This window comes from Archocentrus centrarchus, chromosome 2 (genome assembly GCF_007364275.1).
Source record: "Archocentrus centrarchus isolate MPI-CPG fArcCen1 chromosome 2, fArcCen1, whole genome shotgun sequence".
Classification (NCBI taxonomy): domain Eukaryota; kingdom Metazoa; phylum Chordata; class Actinopteri; order Cichliformes; family Cichlidae; genus Archocentrus; species Archocentrus centrarchus.
This window is the reverse complement of record NC_044347.1, coordinates 18,892,895-18,920,049: the sequence shown is the minus strand read 5'-3', so window position 1 is coordinate 18,920,049 and position 27,155 is coordinate 18,892,895. Positions and strand designations below refer to the sequence as shown.

The 27,155-nt window shown below is 42.4% G+C and overlaps 1 protein-coding gene and 1 long non-coding RNA gene across 2 annotated transcripts; both read right to left on the bottom strand.

Moving 5' to 3' along the window:
- Window positions 1-1,556: 1,556 nt before the first annotated feature.
- LOC115797069 (uncharacterized) lies at window positions 1,557-3,231 on the bottom strand. The gene is made up of 3 exons (XR_004021376.1): window positions 3,108-3,231; window positions 2,856-2,973; window positions 1,557-2,690 (listed from the first exon to the last, which is right to left on the bottom strand). It is a non-coding gene; the product is annotated as an uncharacterized LOC115797069 (long non-coding RNA).
- A 4,638-nt stretch (window positions 3,232-7,869) lies between these two features.
- Window positions 7,870-10,115, bottom strand: LOC115798882 (uncharacterized). The gene has a single exon (XM_030755878.1). It carries the CDS (start codon window positions 10,113-10,115, stop codon window positions 8,268-8,270), a length of 1,848 nt encoding a protein of 615 aa, XP_030611738.1. The 3' UTR covers window positions 7,870-8,267.
- Window positions 10,116-27,155: the final 17,040 nt, after the last annotated feature.

Here is a 27,155-nt window from a genome sequence, read left to right as displayed (position 1 = left end):
ACCCCACAAGTGGAGCAGTGTGGTAGGCGCTGCTGCGGCGATCGCAATGCGTTGGGGGGAGGGGGGCGGTCATGCCGCCCTAGATGAAAAGCCGCCCTGGGCGGCTGCCCATATCGCCCATATCAGAAACCGCCACTGCCAGGCACACACAGCAGGAACCTAACAACTATGACACAACAACAAGCAGGGGAAACTCAGGACTTAAATACACAAGAGGGCTGATGAGGGAAGTGGACACATCTCGGAACACAGGCGAACCAAATTACACTGACACGACAAAGGGAAGTAATCTGAAAAAAACACGCAAATACACGATGACTGTCAAAATGAAACCGGAAACAATAGACGGCGACCGGAACGCAGACTAAGACACAAGAACTTGACACGAGGACAGAGGGAAAAAATAAAGCACAAGACTGTCACAATTAAACAGCAACAATGGCAAACAATGACCAAGCTAAACTCAAAACTAAAACAAACTGAGAATCTAAACAATAAGAAAACTAATAAACACAATCAGAGAAATAAAACTTAACCTAAGGACACAAAACACTGAGCCACTGGCCCAGGATCATGACCGAAAGAATATGATCATGAATCCAAGCGGCAGAAATGAGCTTCCCCTGAAGGGTGGCTGTCCTCTCCCTTAGAGATAGTGTGAGGAGCCCAGCCATTCGGGAGGGGCTCAAAGTAGAGCCGCTGCTCCTCCACATTGAAAGGAGCCAGTTGAGGTGTTTCTGACTATGGTGAGGTGTTCCGGGCATGTCCTACCAGGAGGAGGCCCCGAGGTAGACCCAGGACACGCTGGAGAGATTATATCTCCTGGCTGGCCTGGGAATGCCTTCGGGTCCCCTCGGATGAGCTGGTGGAGGTGGGTGGAGAGAGGGAGGCCTGGGCTTCTCTGCTTAGTCTGCTGCCCCCATGACCCAGCCCCAGATAAGCAAAAATTTCTTTTGCTCTCTAGAAAACAGCAAACACACATTTGTTGTCAACTGTCCTCATTAGAAGTGCACTGGAAGAAGAGGCAGTGTGTTGCCACAGTGACTTGTGTCTTATGTGTCTTCTTAATGAGTTTAACCCAGAAGAGGAAGCTGCTTAGTTTTCTGCACTGTCCTGCACCATGACAGAGGTGTGGCTGATTGTGAAATTAGGTTAACACAAACCTTTGCTCTTACAGAGGTGCTCACACTCACTGATCATCACTTAATCAGGTGCATTTAATGATTTTATCTTAGTTCATGTGTTATTGTTCATCTCGGGTTGTATTTATCTAACTTTATGAACAGATCATTTAAATTTAGATTTGAAAGAGGGTCTACTTTTTCCTTTTTTGTTTAAATTGTTTTGTTTGTTTGTTTTTAAAGTAGAGTGAAACGTCCAGGTTAGTTATCAGGTAACTTCGTAAAATAAAAGACTGCATGTGTAACAGGATCTGTAACAGTGGGCGTGAAAACAGATGACAGTTCTGTAAAACAGGAGGAAACGTGCTGCTGTTTGCTGGCCAGTTTTGCCAGAATTTATTACACAAGAACAAGCAAAGATCCACAAATTCATCCACTATTGTTCACCATCAATCAAACAGTATCAACACAAAAGAATCAAAAGAAAATACATCCTTTTCCATAAACAAATACAGAAAGAAACCCACATTATCATGTTAATGGATCAATTTAATGGAAGAAGCCTACATCCACATATACTGTACTCACTAACGTTTGTGTTAACGGTACTTTCTGGTTTTCTTCTCTCGGTAAGTTTGCTGCTAACGAACGACCTCAGACTGACTTGACACATTTTACAAACATAATATGCATAAACACTCGAAACATAGAAGAAATTAGCCAAATGCACAGCAGCTATAAGCATAACTGAACTGGAGGGTTACATTGTGTGGGAGTGTGCTAAAGGACAACAGTGTTCATTTATGCATTTTTTTTTCTTCTCTTTTTTTTTTTTGGTTCTGGACGCATCACTGACCTGTGATGACCAGGAGAACAAATGAGCAGAGGAAACATTCGCCTGCTCAGTCCAGACTGACAAAGTTACCAGCAGCAACATGTTTTTCTGCCATTTGTAAGCAAGTGAGACAAGAAAGTGAAGTCTAAAGGACGCTGCCATAACTCTTGTGATTGTGGTATTTTTCCACATTCACTGGAAACCAGTTCCTTGTTTTTTTATTACTTTAAGCAAATTTAAAGTCTTTAAAAGCATCTCCACAGCAACATCATGAAGTGATGTTTAAAGATCACAGCATGTACACAACAGCTCAACAACATTCAAAGTGTACAGGCTGAAGAAAATTATTGATATTATCACATGCAATTGTAATTTGCCTTTTCATCCTCTTGTTTTGGTAACTACAAGGATTATCATTTGCTCTACTGCTCAGTTCACAATGCAGAATGTCCATACTTCTGGGACTTCTATAAAAATTGGGAGGGCCAACATAATTATCTGGATTACAGATTGTTCTAACTTGCTGATAGTTACCAATGATGAAGGTATTCTTTGACTTACAGTTGTTATCATAATCTCTGATGTGCCTTTCTTTAATCAGATAATCACACCTTCCTTGTGGGACGTTGCTGATGATATGCTGGTTTTTGAATTTCTCTACACGTATGTCAGTCATGCAGAGCACAGCTCCAGAGAGCGCCACCAACAGGAAAATGGAAGCTTTCATTGTATTTCTGTGGCAAAGAAAAAGAAAAACAGAATGAGCGCACATCTTTTTTTTATTAATTATTTTTGTTTCAGAAACATTTTATCATTTAAACCATGTCTACACAATTACAATACACATTTAATACTGCAAATCAGATGATAGCAAGCAACAACTAGCAGAGATGTCTCACCTTTTCCCTGATTTTCACTTAGCTACAGAGTGGTTTGTTGGCTTGAGCAGCCACGATGTTTGTAGGATTCGACTGTTTGAGGCAGCAGTCGGTGAAGATCCTCACTGAAGGAAATTCTCTGAAACATCAGATTTGTTGCAGTGAGTTCATACAGTGGCCAGGTGAATGAACCTCATCTGACTGAATATTTATCTAAAGAGAAATCAATGACAGCTGGCACTGTGTGAGCTGTGCAAGGAAACAAGTTCTTACCCAATGAGGAGTGAAGACGAGAAATGAGCAGAGATCACGTCTACTGCAGCTCAGGTTACAGTTCACTTCTGTCACAGTGGAACAAATAACACTGAGCTCTCTGTGCTTCAGTTTTCAGTAGCACCACCTCAACACCAATGTCACCAGTGCACCAATTCTAAGAAACTTTAACACTTCTGTTTGTGAATAGGAAACAAAATGCAAATGTAAGGACAAATAACCACAGTGCCATGCAGATGGTATTTGTTATTCACTGCTGCCTTTACAGTGAGTAAGTGTGCCAAACAACTGACAGTATTTTTAATATAAATAAACCAAGTTTCAGCATTGATGGTGCCTTTGCACATCTGCAAGCAGCCGTTGGCCTTGTTCCTCGCACACACAGATTTCTCTGGATTCTCAGAGTGTTTTCATGATGTTTCGGCCTTTTATACCAGTTCTGTTACTGAGCTGTTGCAAAATGTTCCTCCAGCTGTTTCTTACTTTTCTAACCTTTTGTTGCACCATCAACACTTTTTTTTTTTGAGGTAATATTTTTCATGAAATAATAACATGTCTCAATTTAAACATTTCATATGCTTTCTATGGTCTATAGTAAATGTGGATTTATGAGATGTGCAGATAATTGCATTCTGTATTTATGTACATTTTTCACAGCACCAACATTTTTTTGTACTTTAATTCTGTTTGTGTCTTTTATAAATGGCCTACACAGAGCGAGAGGATGTCAGTTTGAACCAGAAGCAGCTGGAAAGGATCGAGACTCTCCTGAACGTCAGTTTATGACTTTGAGCTTTAATTTACAGCTACCGTCATTTTCAGTCCTCCTCACAGAAGCTGGACATGTGAAGTCTGTTTGTACAAAAGTCACAAGTTATCTGTTCACGATCAAACTGAACAACAAGCTGTTTTCTAGTTTCACTGAGATGTGTGAATCAAGTCAGAGGTATTTTTCATATACAGAAACCACAAACAACAGAGGACTTGTGCTGATGTGTGAGTGAGCTGTGAACCTCTCACATACAGAGCTGTCTGTGGCATAAACATAAACTCTGGCAGAGTCATATTCATACTGTAAATAAGCCCTCAGTCCAGCTACAGAGTGATGCTGTCAGAGCAATTCTTTGCTTAGAGTTGCATTTTCTTTTCTTTTCTTTTCTTTTCTACAAAAATATTTGAGATAAAATATTTCCATCCTTGAATAAATTGATCAAATGAAGTCTCTCTGTCACTTATACATTACTATCACTGTGATAGGGGTCAGTTAAAACATGGTTAGGTCAGTAACTTGGTGGGCAGCTTCTATACATCACCACAGTGGATTTTAAATCTTACAGTTAAGATGTGACTGAACTGCAGACATTCTGCTTTAATTCAAGGAGTTTAACAAAAGTATTACATCAGCTCTTTAGGAATCACAGACATTTTTATACATAGTCTGACTGCCTGACTCTAAAACACAGGCTTATAGGTTTGTGAAAGAGACCATCAAGATATTTCCTCACAGTATGTTCAGGAGATTATTTTACAAACAGCCTAAAACTTGAGGATTTTGTACAAACACAAAGGGAGTTACACTGATCACTGAGCTCTGTGACCATTGTTCTCTTTTTCTTAGGCCTCTCTCTTATCGCTTCATCAGTTTTAGGACAAACATCTTTCTTTCAAAGTGCTTTTAACACTGTTTTCTTCTCTGTGTAAATAAATGTGTCTTCACACATGTACAGTTCACAGCTGTGTGACATGTGCTCTGGTACAGTGTGAATTCATGCCATAGTTAAAGCTTCAGTCCAGCCACAGTGTGATGCTTTGAAAGCGCTCAAAATACTGAGAAAGAAACTGTCCTGCTACATCGTGATGGTGCCTGGGTCTTGGATCCAGGGCCTTGAGTTTTATGAGTTTGCTATTTTGGATTTGAGATGATTTATGTTCTAGTTCTTTTCTTTGTCTTTATGTGTGATATATTCTTCTGCTTTTGAGTTGTCTGGGCTCCTTGTTTTATGATTGTTCTTTTCCATGTCCAGTCTGTTCTGGTCCATCTTGTCTCAGTGTTTGTCACTTCCTGTCTTATTGTGATGTGTCTGGTTTCTTGCATGCTGTGTTTGATTTTGCTTCCTTGATCACCTGTGTTCCCTGGTGGTTTCTCCCTAATTACCTGGTGTGTTGTGGGTGTTGTGTGCATTTCCCGTGTTGTGTCGTGTCATCATCAGCTCCTTACACTGTGTGTTCCCTGCTTCCTCTTCAGTCTGAGTTCCCTGTATTTGGATCTGCTCTGTTATTCAGTGTGTTCCCAGCAATAAGGCTGTTTAAGAGTTTTCGTTCAGTCTCTGGAGTCTGCGTGTTGTGTCCTCGTCCTGCAGCCTCACAGCATCACATGAAATAATGAAATCAAATTTAATAGCAAATTTAGAAGAAATCAGACATGTAACAGTTTTACAATTGAACAAATCTGCTGAAATAATAGTTTTTTATTGTTTCATATTTCCCTGCATAATTGTCTAATTAATTTATTTTACTGTGTTATTGAGACATGTTTCCTGTATTTAGGTGTAATTTTGATCTAATAAACTTTTTTTGAGAACTTGTTTCTGTAATTCAGTTTAGTTTTACTTCCACAAAGGGGATCATCACAGTCAGGTCATTTTAACCACTCTTGATGACATACTGAACACTACTACCATTACTACTACTGATAATAATAAAGAACCTATAAAAAATATTCAGAATAAGTACTGAATAAATATCCTGCACCTCCACAGCTGACTGAGGGGCTCGCTGTTTGTTTTTATCCTCATTGTTAATAAAACCATAACAGCTCATTACTCTGCATTACTTTATTATTTACCTTTGTTGTTTCCTCTTCCTGTGATATTGTTTGTTAATGTTAGACGTGGGCTGTTGTCTGTATGTGTCACAAGATTCTTATTAATCGACTGACAGGCTTGAAACAATGTGTGTCTCCATGGTGTGTTGTTCACACATTTGCTTGACAGGTGAGTGGTTGCTAGTTCAATTCCAGTTGTAGAGAGAAATCTCCTGTGGAGCTGCATCTGAATCCTTGAGACGAGAAAGCTGAAAGTAGCTTTCAGTCTCAATGATGTTCGTTAAGCTCTGTAACAGTTTCAGTTACTCATCCTGAGGATGCAGAAGCACCGAGACACATGACGTCATTAACTTGAGCTGATAGTAGAAAATTTAGAGCCATTTAATTTTATTTAGTTTTTTGAAGAAAAACATTTCAAATTTAAAGCAAATAGAGTTTAATTTTGTAAATGTTTTAGAAATAAACAAAAAGGTTTACAGAGTGTTTTCATGATGTTATGCATTGAGAGTTTCGGCCTCTCTAACATCTTTTTATACCAGTTCTGTTACTGAGCTGTTCCCAGTTAAGCTAATTTGTTGCCAAACGTTCCTCAAGCTGTTTCTTGCTTTTCCAACCTTTTGTTGCACCATCAACACTTTTTTTATAGATGAGGTAATATTTTTCATGAAATAATAACATGACCAGAGGAAAGCAGGGGAACCCTCTTTCCTCTGGTCCGACTACACACCCGGCTGGTTACGTTATGGATTCCCATGGGGAATCCATAACGTAACGTATCTGAAACGTGACGGTCAAAAGACTGTGGTGCTCCTAGGGTTCGCGGCTTCTCCACTGACGTTCTTCATGCGTCCTGACGGTTTTATATTAAACCAATAGCCAATCAAAATGCACCACAGTATTTAGCATCTAGGTAAAACTTCAAAAATACAAAATTAATTCGTATAATACTAAATATGCATACGATAATTCCTAAGTGTCTAAATAAGCCTAAAATTCTGCAAAATATTAATCTCAAATATAAAATCTATGTACATAAATAAACATTTTATTTCAAACAAAAAAAATGGCTCTAACATATCCCGGCCCCTAATTGACTAGGCCTTAGCATGGCAATTATCAACTTAAACTTAAACTCAGAGCCATTACCATTCTTCTACAACATATCTTACACCATTAACTTATCATTAACTTTCTCCTCTCTTTTCAGGTTTCATGTAAGTCTAATCTTCTTTATCTACAGGTAAGTATATGTCTATTCAGGTAAGTCTTTCCCTTCTTTCTTTATTCTTCTCCCTGCAATAAACAAATTTTGGTTATTGGTCTTTGGATGGTGCTGGTCTTCGTCCGGACTTCAGCACTTCGGACCACCCCTCTGGAGTCAGGCATAACTTTGGTGATTCTGCCCAGCATCCAGCAATTCCTAGCCAGGGATGGATCCGCGACAAGGACGACGTCTCCAACCTTGAAGCTCCTCTTCAATCCAAGCCATTTTTGCCGCTCTTGCAGAAGTGGCAGATACTCCTGGGTCCACCTCCTCCAGAATAAATCCGTCATGTACTGGATTTGTCTCCAGCGCCGCCGCGCATAGACGTCATCTTTACTGAACACACCAGGTGGCATGCTGGGTTGCGCCTTCAACAGGAGTAGATGATTTGGGGTTAACAGCTCAAGGTCGTTGGGGTCACAAGGTCGTTGGGGTCATCTGTGTTGGTGGTAATTGGTCTCCCATTGATGATGCTCTCAACTTCGCACAGAAAGGTCTGTAGTCCTTCCTCGTCTAATGATTGTTGCCTCACAACAGAGCGTAAGACCTTCCTCACGGTACGAATTTGACGTTCCCAAATGCCGCCATGATGAGATGCAGCAGGCGGGTTGAACAGCCATTGCACTCCCTTCTGCATCATAGCTTCCTTGATGCGGGTCTGGTCCAGTTCTTTCAAGGCTTGTCTCAACTCCCTCTCTGCGCCGACCAGGTTAGTGCCGTTGTCGGAACGAATGATTGATACTTGGCCTCGTCTGGCTTGGAACCGACGCAGAGCGTTGATACACAAGTCCGTGTCGAGGGAGTATGCAACTTCTATATGCACTGCTCTGACTGTCAGACATGTGAAGAGCACTCCATATCGTTTGACCTTGGCTCGTCCTCTTTTTATCTCGAAAGGACCAAAGTAGTCCATGCCTGTGTTGGTAAAAGGCGGTTTGTCAGGTAGCAGTCGATCTTGTGGCAAGTCTGCCATTTTCTGCTCCCCAGCCTTTGCATGCAGTCTTTTGCAGAGGTTGCACTCTGTGATCACTGTTCTGGCTGCTGCCTTAGCTCTAGGTATCCAGTATCGTTGTCATAATCTTGCCAGGACAAGATTTCTGCCGCCACATCCGGTTTCTAGGTGTGTATGGTGGAGAATGAGGTAGGCTACTCTGTGCTGTTTCGACAGAAGGACAGGATGCTTGGCCTCCTCAGGCATCGCTGATCTGTTCAGCAGGCATGGATCCAATTTAAAAATTGGGCTGGTTCTTTTCACACTTTTGTTTCCTTGCTGTAGAGCTTTTATTTCTTCAGCGTAAGTCTGTCTCTGGCTGTACTTGATCAGCTCCATTTCTGCTCTGGATAACTCTTTAACTGTGAGCATTCGCTTTTCCAGGTTCTTTTTACAGATGTTCATTTGTTCTTCAACCATTGGTTTGTGTTTCCCTGTGTCATGTTCAGATTCTTTCACAGCGCTCTCTAATTCCTTTCTTTTCTCACGCAGGTGTTGCAGTATCTCTTTTAGGCGCAGAATCCAAGCAGTTGCCTTTTTTAGTCTGTACCAGCTAGAGTAATACTCCACAAGTTGGTTCACTGGATCTGTGTTGTCGACCACTGGATTCATGCATGATACAGCAGCGGATGTCTTCACCTCTTCATCACTTTCTGACAGGTAAGTAGACTGCTCAGGTTGCTCTGGCCAGTCATCTGGCTCGCTCAGGAAGCTAGGCCCTTGAAACCAGTTGTCGCTTGACATAAAACTTTCGATCTTTAAGCCTCTTGAAGCTTGATCAGCTGGGTTCTGGGAGGTGTTGACATACTTCCATTGAGCTCTTGTGGTGGCTTCTCTAATGAAAGAGACACGGTTAGCCACAAACGTTTTGAAACGAAGAGCTTCATTTTCAATGTACCTTAGTACGGTCGTACTATCTGTCCAGAAGATGGAATGTGTCAAGGGAACTTGGAGTTCTTCTTTCAGCACCCGGTCAACCTTGACTGAGACCATGGCAGCTGTCAACTCCATTCTTGGGATCGTAACTTGTTTGAGCGGAGCGACTCGGGACTTTCCCATCAAGAAGCAAATGTGTTTCTGTTCCTGCTCATTCGTCAGCAGGAGGTATGACACAACCCCATATCCATCTTGACTTGCGTCTGAAAAATGGTGGATTTGCGCAACCTTGGTTAGTCCGAATGAGCTGGACTTGAAACATCTGCTCACGCTGAGCTCCGACAGCTTGTCAAGGTCTGCTAGCCACTTCTTCCATGTTTGTTGTGGCTTCTGCGGGATTTCCTCATCCCACCCTGTTTTGTCTTTGCAAAGGTTTCTCAGAATGAGCTTGACGGGCAGGAGTAGCGGCGCCAAGAAACCCATCGGGTTATACACCGAACTAACAACCGAAAGGATGCCTCGTCTTGTGCATGGCTTGTCAGGCAGCTGAATCCCGAACTTGAAGCTATCGGAATTTGTGCACCATTGCACTCCTAACGCTCGTTCTACTGGTAGTTCGTCCTGCTGCAAGTCCAGATCTTTAACTTCAGCTGCTCTTTCGTTGCCAGGAATGGAACACAGCAAGGCCCTACTGTTGCTTACCCACTTGGTTAAGTGGAACCCGCCACTGGCACACAACTTCGTCAGCTCCTTCACAAGATGCACAGCTTCCTCTTCAGTGGCAACTGACTTCAAACAGTCGTCCACATAGAAGTTCTTGAGGATTGTCTCTGCGGCTTCTGGTGAAGTAGTTGTGGCTGCGTCTTGTGCTGTTCTCCTGAGCGCATATGAAGCGCAACTGGGGGACGACGTGGCCCCAAATAGGTGCACGCACATCCTGTACTCTTCCACTGGTTCGTTCAGATTGCCGCCTGGCCACCAAAGGAAGCGCAACAGGTCTGCGTCTTCATCTGGAACCCGCACCTGGTGGAACATGGATTCGATGTCCGCCATCAGTGCGACAGGCTCCTGCCTGAACCTCAGCAGCACTCCAATTAGCGTGTTTGTAAGGTCCGGGCCTTATAGCAGGCTGTCGTTCAACGACACTCCTTGGTATGTTGCCGCGCAATCGAACACAACCCTCAATTTTTTCTTTTTCGGGTGGTACACCCCGTGGTGTGGGATGAACCACACTCTCCCATCACTGCGACTCAGCTGCTCATCTGGGACTCTGGTGGCGTAGCCTTTCTCCAGGATGTTGTTCATGAAGCTGTTATACTCTTGAAAGAAGTCTGCATTTCTGATGAACTTTCGCTTCAAGGAGTTGAGCCGTTGCTCAGCTATACCACGATTGCATGGCATCCTCACAGAGTCTTCCTTCAGAGGCAGCTTGATGGTGTAATGTCCACCGATCAGATGTGCTGATGTCGTCACAGTGTGCATAAACTGTTTGTCATGTTGTGATGGCTCTTGTTTGTCCTCACAGAGGCGTTCGGGGAAGTCAGCCTCATAGTGCCTCATCAACATGTCTTCTATGCTCAGAACAGAGATGCGATTCACTGAGAAACTCTGTACCTCAGCACTACCGGATTCTTTCTCTGGACATTTGCTGACAGGTCTGTTCAACACCCACCCTAGCGCAGTCTTCACGGCCCAAGGACCGTCATTTCGGCTGTTAACGATTTCCCATGGCTCCATAGCCTTGTGAGCATTGGAACCAATGAGTAGGCCGATCTCTGATTCCAGTTTTGGAAGATGGACTCGGTTCAGGTAAGACCACTTTTCCAAATCTTTCTTCTGTGGTATATTGGTTCTCTTTGCAGGTATGTCAGGGTGTGTGTATACGTTGGGCAGCTTGATGTAGTCTTGTCCATCTAAGCCACTCACCTCCAGATCTGTTAGGACATAGCTGCTGACTTTCTGTTCCTGTGACATGGTGTGAAGAATGTACTCTGTCTTCCTTCCTCGGACGTTCAATTTCTTCGCCAAGTCCTCAGTACAGAAAGTTGCAGTGCTTCCTTGATCCAGGAACGCATACGTCTTGATTACACTTGAGCCCTTCTTGTGTCTTATCTGCACAGGTACGATGGGAAGAATACATGCGTTGTTCCCGGCCCCAATGTGGTCACATCTTCCACATCCTGCTGACACGAGAGCGTTCGTTTCTTCAGCTGCACTCGATGCGCTGTCCTCTGCACTATTCCTTTCTTGTGTGGACTCTTCCTTCACAACGTGCAGGATAGCAGGATGCTTAAAGGAACACTCAGGGCATGAGCTCTTTTTCTTACAGTCCTTGGATAGGTGTCATGCTGTCAGACAGCTAAAACAAAGCCCTTGTGACTTCAAAAAGTCAAATCTTTCATTCTGATGTTTTTCTTTGATCTTATTGCACGCGCTGAGTGCATGGTTCTTCTTGCAGAACAAACAGGGACCTTGGAAAGCTCTGCCTGACTTACCTGCTTTCTTCTCAGCTTGGCCTTTGGGGGCGCTCTTCTCAGTAGCAGTCACATTTACAGCGAAGCTGCTTCGCTTTGACTCACCTTTTCCTGAGCTGGACTTCTTCCGTGTGTCTACCTGTTTACCTGCGGTGGTGTCCAAGATATCACCAAACAGTGGGTCATTGACGACTTTGGCTTGATGATACACAAAGTCCACCAGGTCGGGGAATCTGGCTCTTCTTCTCTGTTATTCATAAATATCATAGGCATGGCCCCTCCATTTCTCTTTCAGCTTAAATGGAAGCTTGGACAAGATGCTCTTCATAGTGGTAGGATTGTTCATCTCGTCCATGTAGTCCACGTCACTTACTGTGTTACTACATCCAATCAGGAACAAGGCATAATTTTTCAATCCTTTCCTGTCGTCTGGCTTTATCTGTGGCCAATCCATTGCTTTCTTGATATAAGCATTTGCAATTGTCAGTTCGTCACCATAATGACGGTTGAGTAACGCTCTGGCTTCTTTGTAAGCCCTGTCTGGTCTCATGTGCTCGCAACTGCGAATGAGTTCAAGTGGCTCCCCACTCGTAAACTGTTCCAGGTAATACAAGCGATCTTGCTGACTGTCCGTCTTGCTAACGATAGCGTGCTCAAAAGCTCTAATGAAAGACCTGTATGTCAGAGGATCTCCTGTAAATACTGGTATGTCTCTGTGAGGCAGTTGAGTCAGACTCTGTTGCTTGATGAGCATTTCAGTCACTTGATTTTGACGCTGTAGCACCCGATACAGGTCATCAGCAGAATTGGCATTCTGAGTGTTGCCAGTCATTTGCCTTCCTGATGATTGCCCTCTCCGTGAAGAGATAACTGGCGCAGCTGATTTAGGCTTGACATCATATCGTGGTTTTGCACCTCCAATGTGTCCATAATCATGACTAGTAAACTCCTCTTTACTTTCTGTCAAATACCTAGATTCAGCTTTAGGCTTTGTTACTGGGCCCAGTAAATCATAAACAGATTCCTGCACTTCTTCATATTCTTCATAAATTTTTAATTTAGCTTGTGAAGCAGCAATGTCAGTTTCAAGCTTTAACTGATCCTTTTTTGCCTTCAAACGTGCTTGTTCTGCTCTCAAACGCATTTCTTCTTCCTCAAGCTCTTTTTTCTTTTCCATTGCTTCTGCTTGCTTCAGCAGTGCTTCGTGCTCTGCTTTGAGTCTCAAGCGCACTTAACTGGTGTTAGATCGCTGAGATGCACGACTCCTAACTGTGAAAGTCTCCGAAACACTATCCTGTGCTGTAACATTATCCTCCTCTTCATGAGAATAAGTGTGCACATTTTCAATCCACTCATTTAGTTCGTTTATGTATGCATTTAATTCCTCACATCTGCTTAGGAATGTCTCTTGATCAGTATTTCGTTCCTCTTCACTCATAAGCTCACATAATTCTTCGTTAAGACGTTTATACTCTCCACAACATTTTTCTAGCTTAGGTAGAATTTCCCATTGTAAGCTTTCAACATTGCCTTCATCTTGTTTCAACGTTTCAATCTCATTTCGTTGCTTTGTCAACTCTGCCAACTTTCCCCTTCTCTCATCTCTCAATCTCCTGATTTTCTCCTCCACTGCCCTTTCCGTGGGCTTTGGTGCCCTCTTCTGGTCACTAAGCGCAAGCGCATCCGCGTTTGACTCAGCATTGAATTCAGCCATATTATTTCACCGATAAAGCTTCACACATTTACTGTGACGATTCTCGAAATTCCTCACAGCTTCTAAACTCTTCCAGCACATTCACAGACACTTGTGAAAAGAGGTACTACTTGTGGAAGATCGTTTGGCATGAACATGAATGACTTTCTGAGCTGGAAATCCTTTGGGCATTTACTGGAGATTTCGCACAGTCACCTTAGCAGGATAGCTAGCGCGCTAACTAGCATAGCAGGCTAACGAAAATGAGAAGAGAATATCATACCTGACCCAGGGAAAGCTTATTTTAGCCAGCACTGCAGTCGAAGTATTTCTTTTACTGTTCCAGTCCCTCTCAAACCTGGAAGGCGATTTCAGTTGGCTTTGTCTTCTTACTGAGCTGACAGCATCCAACTTCTCATGTCCTCCACTCGCCTTGGTAATGCAGCCTCGTGGATGGGCAGTCTTTTGACTTGAGTGTGAGTGCGGGAGACTCACTAGCCATGAACCTCTTGAGTACTTTCGGACGCGACACGAAACAGAAATAAAAGTCTTGAATCCAAAACCTGAGTTTGATGTCTTTCTTTATAGTAACTGAAAATCATACAAAACAAAAGATGAATTCAAAACTCCTATCTAAATATCTATCTGAAACGTGATGGTCAAAAGACTGTGGTGCTCCTAGGGTTCGGGGCTTCTCCACTGACGTTCTTCATGCGTCCTGACGGTTTTATATTAAACCAATAGCCAATCAAAATGCACCACAGTATTTAGCATCTAGGTAAAACTTCAAAAATACAAAATTAATTCGTATAATACTAAATATGCATACGATAATTCCTAAGTGTCTAAATAAGCCTAAAATTCTGCAAAATATTAATCTCAAATATAAAATCTATGTACATAAATAAACATTTTATTTCAAACAAAAAAAATGGCTCTAACAGTAACCATGTTATATGCCACATCCACTGTGTGGATGTGGCATATATATTGATACCAGGATTTTTCCCGAATTGGACTTGGGGATACCTGGTTTCTGGGCAGCTGTTTGGGCCCTAGCAAGGCTGCCTATGAGGGCTGCAGAAACAGTACAAACTCAGTCAGACTCAGTAGAGCTGAATCGAAATGGATTAGATCTGGAGGAGTGTTTGAGTGTCTGTTTTGCGTGGCGGAGTAGAACCAAAAATTCGGATGATCGGATTTTTCGCCTGAGAGGTAACCAGAAAACTGTAAGGTCTGTCAGCAATCAGTTATGACAGCCTGGACCAAAACAACTGTAGTATTTGAAATTTGGCTCCCAGACGGCCTTGGATGTCTGTGTATCTAAATCATCTCCTGGAGATGTTATGTAAACAGATGCTCTACTCCACGAGGCGGAGGAGTAGAGCATCTGTATAAACTGGTATCCTGGCAACTAAGGCTGACTGTACCATCTTATCATAAACTTTATTATGAACTGCTTGTTGAGGAAGCTGGCTTGTCATCACAGTATCCTGGCTTACTCGTCTCCACTGGCACAGCCCCTCCCCTCTCCACCCCAGTGCTCTCCAGGTTTTAAATGTGCTATTTGCTTTGCTGAGGTGTTTTTTTGGAACCTCGTAAGGTGTTCATAATGAACACAGTACGAGATGATTTTTTTGAACCTACCTATCCTACTGTATCTCTTTCTGTTTTATAACGGCTGCATGACCTCAGACACCTGTCTCCTCTGTTTGTTTTGTTTGTATTTCTTGGATGAGTGTTCTGGAACGCAGTTTCATTGGATGTCTTGACGTATAATGACAATAAATTCTTACATTTTTCACAACACCAACATCAGAGTTGGTTTGTACTTTAATTCTGTTTGTCTTTTATAAATGGCCTACACCGAGCGAGAGGATGTCAGTTTGAACCAGAAGCAGCCGGAAAGGATCGAGACTCTCCTGAACGTCAGTTTATGACTTTGAGCTTTAATTTACAGCTGCCATCATTTTCAGTCCCCCTCACAGAAGCTGGACATGTGAAGTCTGTTTGTACAAAAGTCACAAGTTATCTGTTCACGATCAAACTGAACAACAAGCTGTTTTCTAGTTTCACTGAGATGTGTGAATCAAGTCAGAGGTATTTTTCATATACAGAAACCACAAACAACAGAGGACTTGTGCTGATGTGTGAGTGAGCTGTGAACCTCTCACATACAGAGCTGTCTGTGGCATAAACATAAACTCTGGCAGAGTCATATTCATACTGTAAATAAGCCCTCAGTCCAGCTACAGAGTGATGCTGTCAGAGCAATTTTTGCTTAAAGTTACATTTTCAATGATCTCTTATGTCACACTTTCCACTAAAGGAAGATAATTTCTAACAGGTGAACAAAGCTGATTTACTTGAACAACCCAACTGTATGTCATCAAAAATTTTCTCAGAGCTCCGTTTTAGTTAAATTCAGTATGACTTTGTTAATTTTGAAAACAAAGAATTTGTAACATTTTCTTTTTCCTTTGTAGCACTGTGTACTGATAACTATCAGTGGATGTAACATAATTTTTGTGTTATTTTCTGTTTTTGCTGAAAAACAATAAAAAAATATTATTGTTGTCAAACTTTTCTTCTGTGTGTTTTAGAATGATTTTTGCCCCAAAATAGCTATTATGCCATTAACTAGTTATAGTTATTTTTTCTTTTAAATGAATATTTTTAACATTTTTATAGACAATTTTTGAAGAGAAAACAGCTTGAAAAAAGGTTAATACCTAAATGAAAACCAACGGTAACTGGCATATAAAAAAAAGGGACAAATTTGTAGCATCATTGTCTGAACCACAAAAGCAACGTTTTGGGATCAGAAATATATTTTTACTTTGTTTACATGTACACAACTAGAAAAGCATAGTTTAAACCCAAATACGAGACAAAAGTGGAAATTTGTTACTTACATTTATTTCATATTGAAGGGGGAAAAAAACTTCTCACTGTATGTGTACTGAGGCAGCAGTGGTTACGCAACAGAATCCACATAACCATCAGCTAATTGCATGTAAACTTTCTGTAATAAATAAATCTATATGTACATTGTGAATCTAACTTGTTTTATTAAATGCCACAATTTTAAATAAAATCTTTGCTGTCATTCTAAACTAATACTGTAATGCCAGTTTGCTAATGTCTAAGCTGTGTGGAAAACAGATGCATTTGTTACCAACTATCCTCATTAGAACAACACTGAAGGAAGGGGCAGTGTGTTGCCATAGTGTCTTGTGTCTGTGTGTCTTCTGCATGGGTTTAAGCCTTGTTTTAGAAGAAGAAGCTGGTCAAGAGGAAGCTGGTTAGGTTTCTGCACTGTACTGCACCATGACAGAGCTGTGGCTGCAGCCATCTGACTGGCTCAGGCCACTCCAGCTGGATAGTTCCTGCATTTCAGTCACTCCATTAAAGAAAATCAATGCTGTGTGCAAAAGTACCCTCACCTTCTGATAACCTCTTCTTCCCATATTATGTTTAATTGCTGTTCCCAAAGACACACAGACAGACACCTTAGATGCATTTTGTACTTTGCCTCATTCACATTGGTCACAATCTATTTCATAACAATTACATATAGTGTGACTGAAATTCATATTTACAGGTTTATCATGATGAAGACAGTCAGTAACATTTGCTCCCAGCAACCTCCAGACATTGTGGACCCTATTACACTACACTACGCTACACTACTATTTAAACAGTGCAGCTTTTAATGGCTTGTTAGAACAAAGCTGCAGCTGTCACTGACAGCCATCTTTAAATTAAGGTCAGTTGTTTACCCTGTGTGATCCTACTGACCTTAAAGTGGAGGCCGCGGGTTCAGAGGGAGCAAAATTTCTTCTTCCTGCAGAATTTTCATTCAACAGAAGGAACTGATATTTATGATCACCACCATACACAATGTACAATTGCAACCTAGTGTGCACACTTTGTCCACCTAAGACTGGTAATTAAAATCTACATGAAATAGGCAACAATTGACTGAAGTACATCCCTAAAGCTAACTGGGCAGACAGACACTGTCATCATCAAGGGCCTCTTCCTGAGGAGAAGATTAAGTGTGAATTCACTTTTTCACTCCATGATCTGCAGCCACACAGGACTGCACTGAAAATGAGTGGAAAGCAGCCAGTGTCTGAAGGTACAGAAATTCACATCTATTACAGGAAGCAAATACATATACTTTTTATCATATCCCCAACTCAGTAAGACCCTCTCCTGTCCATTACTCCATTAGTGTGTAAGTTTCAGTGCCTTAACCAGTGTCTTTAAAAGGCTGAGGATTTTTAAGTCTTCATAAAAGAGTTTTGGGTCTGATGAAGTTTCTTTTGAGAACATTTAGCCAAGTCCCTCTGACCTCTTCCCACAATTTTTTAATCAGTCTAGACTCACACACACTCTGTGTTCCTTTAGCCTCTGTGTATTTGTATGTACTTTTTTGTTTTTGCTATACTGTAGTATTTGGTTGGAACTATATATTTTTGCATTAACAAATAGTAGTAGTAAGTATGCAACAAACAGACATCCATTCACAGCTATGAGCAACTTAGAATCACCAATTAACCTAACCCCAGTAACTGCATGTCTTTAGACCAGGGATACTCAACTTGATCTAGCCGAGGGCCACATTTGGAAAATGAGAAGTGGCCGAGGGCCAGTCATTAAACTACATTCATATAAAATGAGCAAACTTTAAAAAAGACTGATAGCTTGTGCTCATATTTTGATGCATTTTATTAGCTCCACTGCAATTCAGCAAGATATATTTTGAACCATCTTGAACAGCATAGCTGGAACGTTTCCTATTATGCAGGCAAGTATTGGACAAATTCAAAAATGAAAATGATTATTAACAGTTCTTAGGCAAAGAATGACCATATTTCAGCTCTTTTGGTGTAAAAGCTGTTTATAAAATATATTAAACACATAACTGCACAGTGCAAGCCACCAAATGTAGGAAAAGTTCAGAAATACAATTTTTTTAAAAAAGCTGCTTTACTATATTTCAGTTATTTTAAAGTTTGGAACAGACAGCACAGGTATGTAATCAGATGTTTATGTTTTAACCTCTTCATGCATCACATACTATTAGTTACTGACTACATGCTTAATGTGAGGTAACACATCTCATTTCCTTTGAGAGCTTACTGAAGTTTGGTTTCTGAGAGGTCAAAGCAATATGGTTGACATGTAAGTCAGTGAGTCTATTGCGCTTTTTGTCCTTAATTAGATTCATCACTGAAAACCCCGACTCGCATATGTAAGTGGATCCGAACATTGTCAAAATGTATATAGCGAGTCTTTTAGAGTTCGGATACTGATGAACAGAGTGTGCCCAAAATTCACACAGTCTCTCCTCTCTGAACTTGGCTTTTAGGACATCATTAGCCTGCATCTGGACCAATTCCAGCTGGAAAGCGCCCTCACTGATAGCAGGCACAGCGTTTTTTGCCTCTGCTGGGCAGCTCCCGGTGACAGCAACGGCGAACGGGTTGCGCACAAACAGTAGCAGTTGCTGTGGGATTTTGAAGTTGTGAAACCGCGATCTGAAGTTCTCTGACAGATTTTTTAACAGTGCTACCATTCGTGACAGCACAATCCCATTTGTAGGAACATCACGCAGGGTAGGGAAGTGACGTTTTTTCCCCTCTATGTCCGCCACGAATACGCCCAAGGTTGTCTGAAAAGCGCTCACTTTTTCAAAGAGCTCTCCCACATCCGAATCCCCACCTTGGAGCTGCAGGTTAAGATGGTTCAAGTGATTAGTGATATCACACAGAAATGCAACCAGAGCCACAGATTCCTGATCTTGCATAAACTGAGAGAACTCATCTGCTTTCTTTGTTTTTTGACCGGAAAGAAATTCTGTGATTTCTTTGCGCAGTGCAAAGAAGCGCTGTAGGACTCGCCCCCTGCTCAGCCATCTGACATCATTGTGCTGTAGTAGGTCTGAATATTGAGCTTCTTGCTCCTGTAGTAGCATTTTGAAAAGCCGGTGCTGTAAACTTGAAGTTGAGCGAATGTGATTTACAATTTTGATCACTGTGTCCATCACTCCTTTCATTTCACCAGACAGTTTGGCACACAACACCGTCTGGTGAATGATGCAGTGTAGTGAACTAACTGTGGGGTGGTCCGCTATGAGACGTGATGCTAAGCCCCTCTCTCGTCCTATCATAGATGGCCCACCGTCAGTTACAAGGAGGTTGATTTTATCCAGCTCCAGAGAATTCTTATCAAAGAAACTTTTCATAGAATTGTACATGGCCTCACCTGTTGCACTGCTCTTGATGGGAAAAAGGCACAGCAGCTCCTCTTTGAAAAGCTCCCCGTTAAAATATCTCACAAACACGGACAGCTGTGCAGTGTCTGTTGCATCTGTAGACTCGTCCATAGCTATTGACATGTAATCCACACACTTCAGTTCAGCAAGTAAAGTAGAAAAACTGTCCTCATACAAAGTTTCTAGTCTCCGTGCCGCCGTTAAATCCGAAAGCTGAACCTGCTTCACGCGGTTAACGATGTCCTCTTTGTGTTTGTCACCGGCAAACAACTCCTCCACGATTCCCAATGTGCACACTTTCACAAGCTCAGCGTCCACAAATGGCTTGCCCTTTTTAGCCAGCTCCCAGGTTACACGCAGTGAAGCAGCGGTGGCTTTTTCAGCAGCAGTAGTGGAAGTCGTCAAGATTGTTGATGTGGTAGCATAAGACAACTTTAAGGCCTCAGTCTTGTCTTTTCGTGCAATGCTACCAACCGGGAAAGCTGCACTGAAGCTAGCATGTTTTGACTCGTAATGCCGCTTAATGTTAGCAACTTTGCATATGGCAACTGTCTTTTGGCAAATTAAACACAACGGTTTTGCGTTGGCATGAGGTGGCAAAATGAATGCAAAATCATCTGTCGATTTGTTATTAAACTGTCTGTTTTCGACGTCAACCTTTCTCCGCTTACTAACCTCACTCATTTTTTGCCAAGATATTCATTTAAGGACACGTCTTTTCCTCGCAGATCAGCAGTGATTCTTGACCTGCGCAAACTGTTCACTACCTTAAAGGCCCAAATCATTAGGACCTAAAGGGCCGTGTACAAACTAATGATTCAGAGGACTCGTCTTACAGACAGTTCCCTTTGTGAACACAAGGGGGAATTATTCAGCATTTGTTACACAATAAAAGGGAAAACGTGTAAATTATTTTAATTTTGAGCAATTACAAGAAATGGCCACGGGCCGGTCACCAGCCAATCATGGGCCGGATTTGGCCCGCGGGCCGTGAGATGAGTATGACTGATGTACTGTTACTGTGGTGGGGATTTGTTATGAATTTGAGTTTTATCTCCTTCCCACCTGACCGATTTTCTAACCACACCTCAGCCTTATATGCAGTCTTGTTTTCATCAGATTGTGTTACACTTCTTTGGAAAGCTCTTTCATTTTATGTTTTTTTTTTATCCCCTGGTGTGTTTTTCATGTCCCTATTATGTTTTAGAGTATTTACCATTTTGGATTGCTTCTCCCTGTCTTGAACCTTCCCTTTTGTTCAACAACATTCATTAAATAGACTGTTTTTTTCAGTGGTTTCTGCATTTGGATCCTCGTTTGAAATGAAGTAATTTACAGGATCTGCGCAGGTTCTAATACAGAAATGCAAATATTTTAGCTGAAAATTTTATATACACCAGCTTGTTTTATATAGAAAAATACTTTCAAGAAACTGTCAGTTGTTTGGCCTGCAAATATACAGAAACATCCCTTTAATAAAACAGTAAAGCCAGCTGTGAATGACAAATTGCATCTACATGGTTCTGTGGTCATTTGTACTCACACTTGCATTAAGTTCCTGAGTCACAACCAGAAAAGTGCAAAGTTTCCTTAGAATTTGTGCGCTAGTGATGTAGCTGTTGATGCAAATGATTACTTGAGGTGGTGTACAGGGGCATAGCAGCAAATTCTGGGCCCTGTACACTCTCAATGTCAGTGGGCCCCTATCCATGTCAGTACACTAGGCAAGTGAGAAAGAGAAAAAAAAAGGGAAAAAATGAAGGTATTTATTTAAAATAAAAAAGCATAAATAAGGTTTTAAGCTACAATCAGATCAGATTGAGTTGTTCTTTCATTCACCACCTGTATTGATGCATTTGGCCTACTTGTGCTCAAATACCTAAAACATTAGGCTACATCTGGTTTGTGTACTAACGTTTTGATCCATGACACGTGCAAATTTTGATTTAAAAACATTTACTCTCAAACAGGAGACAACTGTACACTCAGAATCAAATCAAATAAGCTACATTACTTTTGTAATGAGAAGGTACAGTAGAAATGAACAGAAAAATATTGTTTCAATGTGAAAAAAAGAAGTTGTGACTGGTTTCTGCTTTTTACATCAATGTCCTATGTCATCTTATCAATAGAGCCTGTGATAGTACAAAATGTCAACTGTCAAATTGTTCTTCAGCTTGCAGAGAAAGAAATAAAGCCTTGCTGACACGATATGTAAAGATGTAATTTACATCCCAGTAAATGCCCACTGACGGGTCTTTTTGTTTGCAAAGTCACTAATAAGATCTTTAAAGTCCAATTGTTTGGCTAATTGGCTTTCAATCGACAGAATGGTGAGGCTGTTCAGTCTATCCTGGCCCATTGTTGATCTCAGGTAGTTCTTAACCAGCTTCAACTTGCTGAAAGCCCGTTCACCCCCTGCAACTGTGACAGGAAGTGTGCAGAAAATTCTCAAAGCAATACAAAGTTCTCCAAAAATGCTCTGTAGCTGCATCTTCCAGATGGCATTAAGGAGCTCAAGAGAGGACAGATTTTTTGGAAATGTAGCATCATATATGGTGTGGAAGTGTAGCACTTCATTTTCACATTCTTGTGAGAGATCCATGTGATATATTTTTGCCAGTGCCCGGCATGTTGTTTTTATCTGCGCTTCAGTCATATCAGTCAGCTTCAGAATAGGTGCTGAAGGAATTCATTATTGCAGATTTGTGAAAATACAAGGTTTATTGTGGAGGTTGCAGTACTCTGATCCAGGGAAAGAATGTGAAGAAGTCTCAGAGGAGTGTGCCTCCCATTGTTTACATTAGGCAGGAGTGGGGGTCGCATAACTGGGAGAGCTCTGGTCAGAACTTGGGAAAAACAACTCCTTATTTGGCTTGGGGCCAGAATCATAAAACAATGGGGGCACGCATAGACACTCTGAGATTGCCGTGCGCTTACTGAGACGTGACACCTTAACCGTGGTAAGGGATATTATTTCGCAATCTCCAAGCATGCTTTTATTATTCTGCATAATTTTTGATCTCATGTATTATGTGTGTTGATTAATAAATCTTCAATAACGAAGTTAGAAGTCTGACCTTTCCTTTTCTTTATAAATGAACTCGGGGGGACACTGAAACAAAGGGAGCACGTGTCCAACAATTTGGGGGCTCGTCCGGGATAAAGAAAGCAGAGGAACGACAGAATTGGACAGGTCTGTTTTACTCAGACGAACCGGGAAAACAACTGATCTGACCCCGCGCGGAGAGATTAAAGGTAGGCAGAAACCTGTTTGATCGAATTTCTGCTGATTGAGTATTGTAAAATAGTGGTCAGATCACGTTTAACTCCCGTGTTTCTAAATTTAAAAAGGGCATTAATAATGCAGAATCCCGGGAAATATTGTTATTTAACAAATGTTTTAGTATAAAGGAAAAAGTGAAATAAGAAGAAGAAATAGTTTTGCCTAGCAGGTGGTCGGGCCAGCCGTTATCAGACGTGATTACGGTCCACGCGGTCGGACCGGTGGGAGACTAGGTGAAATTCCTGGGAAAATTGAGGCAGTCCCGAAGATTAAAATAAGAAATAGTTTTTGCTTAGCGAGTGGTGTTCGCCAGCCGGACCAGACGTGGTTCGGTCTAACGCGATCAGGGATCGGTTAGCACTAGGTGTTTAATTCCTGGAGAGATTGAAGCGGCTCCGAATAGTAAAAATAAGGGTGAAAGTCCTAGAAAATTATTGATAATCATTCTCAGCATATTAAAATAATAGTGCATTTCGGAATGATTGTTAATAAAAATTTCTTAGCATATTAAAAGAAGGGTGGAAGGCCCGAGGTCATAAGAAATCATAAGAAATAAACCATTCAAGGGAAAATTGTTTGTTATAAAAGATATTGGAAAGAGTGAATGCTGGTGCACGAGCGTGGAAACAACAGCAAGATCGTAGCGAGAGGGCGATCTTGGCCTGTTGGAAGACGCCTCGGGACCCAGATGCGTTAAAAAGAAAAAAGAAAAAAAGGAAAAACTTAGGAGAAGACGTCGAGAGTAAAATTGTTAACCGTGTAAAGACAACAAAGGTTGAATAGGGGGACCTGGGCGAGGTCGACTGTAGAAAATCGGAAGTGGACTCCCCAATAGACAAAGCGAACTGACTCTCAGGGGCGGAAGTCCCTGCGAGTAGGGTGCCGAAGGAGGAGTCACAAAGGGGACTTACACACACACACACACACACCCACCACACATGCACACACCTACATACACAGATATGTAGGTAGGATTAAGGAGAATAAGCAGTAAAAGTAAAATAAAAGTAAAACAATAAATGAATAAAACGAAATAGAATAAAGCAAAAATAAAATAAAATAAAATAAAATAAATAATAAATAAAATTAATAAATAAATAAAATAATAAATAAAACTTATATTAGAGTAACTGAAAATAAATTAAGGACAGAGAAGGAAAGCAGGATAACATGGAGAAAGAGTGGAAAACGGTCAATGAGCAAATTGAGGAATTGGTAACGGTAATGAAAAAACAGAAAGAGACCACAAAGGATAAAAAGAGGGTTGAAAAACGAGTGAGGGAACAGGTGAGTATAGCCCTCAAAACAGGAGGTTTCAGTGGCACTGAGAGATCTCCCCTGAAAGAGGCAATCAATGATGAGCTGGGTCGTCGTTGTGAGAGGTTGAAAGCAGCGCGCAAGGCAGAAGAGACAGAGGGGCTCACTCTCTGGGAAAAAAGGGCACGGAAAAGAACATATGAGGATGCTGTGGAAGGCTGGAGAAAGCTTTATGACATTTACACCTGTTGTATGTGCCTCGACCACCGAATGAAGAGAGAAATTGAAAATAAAAATTTAAAAGAGATGGGGAATGGAACTCCAGAGCCATCGGCACCATCAGCAGAGGATCTTGAAAGCTCTCCCAAGGAAAAGGAGGAGAGAGATAGAAATCCAGGTAACTATCCCGTAATTAACATAACTGGAGGACAGATGGAACTCCATGGGGTAGATCATCCACCACCCTATAAGGCACCGAAAAAACTGGGACCGGAACGAAAATGGACAGGAAATGGGGGAGTCCAAGGTGGAAAGGAGATGGAAGATGACCAGTTCCTGTTTGGAGGAGGACGTCTAACAGAGGGAGACTCTCCGATGGAGCGGAGACAGATAAAGAAAGGTAAGAAAAAGGAAAAGAAGAAAAGAAAGGACCCCAAGAGGGAAAGGGGTAAAAGACAAATTAAATTACAGGCTGAAATAGATGGAGAGGAGAGCGAAAACTCTCAGCATTCACCAGAACACTCAGAATCAGGGTCAGAAGCCTCAGAGGACGAGGGTCTCTGCAGACAACAGTGTGAAATGTGGGAGCAAATGGAACGATGTTACATTGAAATGCAGGAGAACCTGCTGGAGATAAGAGAACAACTGAAGAATAGGGAGGAGGACCCTGAAGAGGAACACCAGGTTGGTATTGGCACAGAAACACCCGAAACAGGGGGACCGTCCATGAGGACCCGAAGTAAAACGTTGCCCACACAAATACCATTATTAGCTAGAATAAAAGGAGGTCCCCTGCAATATAAACCCTTTGGTTTAGGGGATATTCAAACATTGGCTGATCAGCTACCTCCCCCATCTGAAGGAGGAGCTAAATTTTTATATGCGCTAGATCGCCTTACACAAGGCTACGTAGTCGCAGTGGGTGATTTTAGGGCTGTGGCAGCACGACGGATGTCGAGAAGGGACCTTAAAGAGGTCCAAGAATTGTCCCAAATGGAGAATGACCCAGACGACACTCCCCTACACTACAGAGGAGTTGCCTTGGGTGCAGCTATGAGGGAAGTTTTCCCTAGGAATGTAGCTCCAGCCATCCCTAAACTCACGTGGGACACATCTGAGGCCCCTAGAGTTTATTTGGATAAGGCTAAAGACTCCTGGCTCCAAGAGACAGGTGCGCATCCCTATAAAGAAGGAGCGAACAAAGAGTGGTTCAGGAAGGCGGTACTGGAGGGAATGCCAAAGGAAATTAAGAGACTGATGCAAGAGAATCCTGATATACCAGGGTGTGAGGACACCAAATGGGAAAGACACTTAGTACATCATATGCAGCGACACAAAGACACAATAGATGAAGAATCTAGTAAGGTGAAGGATTTACAGGCCCAATTGTTGAAACTCCAACTCGGCAAAGCAAGACATTGAGCTCACTGAGCAAGACCTCAGTGAGCTCAATGTCTTGAGCTCACTGAGGTGAAGAAAAATAGTAAACAAACCACAAAACAAATGGTGGTTTGCATGACAAACCCAGAGGAACCTAATTGGCTGGATTTGGGTCCGGATTCGGATCCTGCCGGTCATCGGTTATCTTTCCCACAGAGGAACCCACAGCGTGGGTGGGGGGCTCCGAGGGGGAGACTTTTGAAACCATTTGGCGGACCAGGGGGACCACCTCGTACGTTAGCCTGTTTTCTGTGTGGTCAGATGGATCACTGGGCCAAGAATTGCCCTAGGAACAGACACGGACCAGCAAGCCGTGGGAGAGCGCGTGGCAACCCTCGCCCAAATACATGGGCACCACCACAACGCCCAGGAGGGTGGACAGCGCCTAATGTACAGGCCGCACCCGATCATCAGTTTGCACCAGGAGTGCAGTACCAGGTCTCAGGGGGCCAATACCCCCTGTGTGAGGACACCTGGGGTTTGGATCCAGGACAGTATTGACACACCCCACAGGGAGGCCACGGAGAAGAGGGAACGGCAGAACCACTTCTCCCAGTGATGGTGGCAGGCAAGACGATGCCATTTTTGGTTGACACAGGAGCAACCCATTCCACAATAAGACAATTATCTAGACTGACACCATTATCGGACAAGACAGTCGACGTGGTCGGCTTCTCTGGGGTGCCACAAACTCTGCCCATAACGAAACCACTTAACATGGTGGTGGCTAAACAGACAGTGCATCACTCATTTGTAGTGGCCAAACATGTACCAGTGAATCTCCTGGGGAGAGATTTATTGATGAAGTTGGGAGCATCGATTCTGTGCAATACAGATGGACTGACAATTACCCTACCTGATGGGCAAACAAGGATGTGTGATTATCCGCTCTCCAGCGGGAAACACCAACTATTGATGCAACCCCTGGCCACACAGACACACACCGCTGATATTTACTGGGCTTTGCTGAAACCAGAAACGCCAACACAGGCAGGCATATTGACTTTGTTCCGTAGGTGGGAACCCTGGATCGCTGGATTGGGACCATATGTCTCTCCACCTGACCCTCCCCATGTCACATTGTTTTATGACAGAGATGACACAGATTGGTATAAAGATGCTTTTGCCGAGCTGGAGGGTCAACAATGGGAGGTAGCAGTTTCTGATTTGTATGTGGCTCCGGAGGGAGTCGCAGCGGCGGGTATTCTCACCTCTGATCAGCAAAATTGGTATATGATGGCGGAGACATCTGCTCCACATGTCTCGCTAGCATTACATTCAGGGCACGCGGCCAAAGAATTAGGGCCCATGATGAAACGCGCAGGGGGCCTGACAGATTGGGTCCCGACACAGATCTCCGGACTCACGTACTCTCCAAGTACCAAAATGTATCGAATTTATGCGCGTGTAAACAATCAGGCTAACTTGGAACACATCA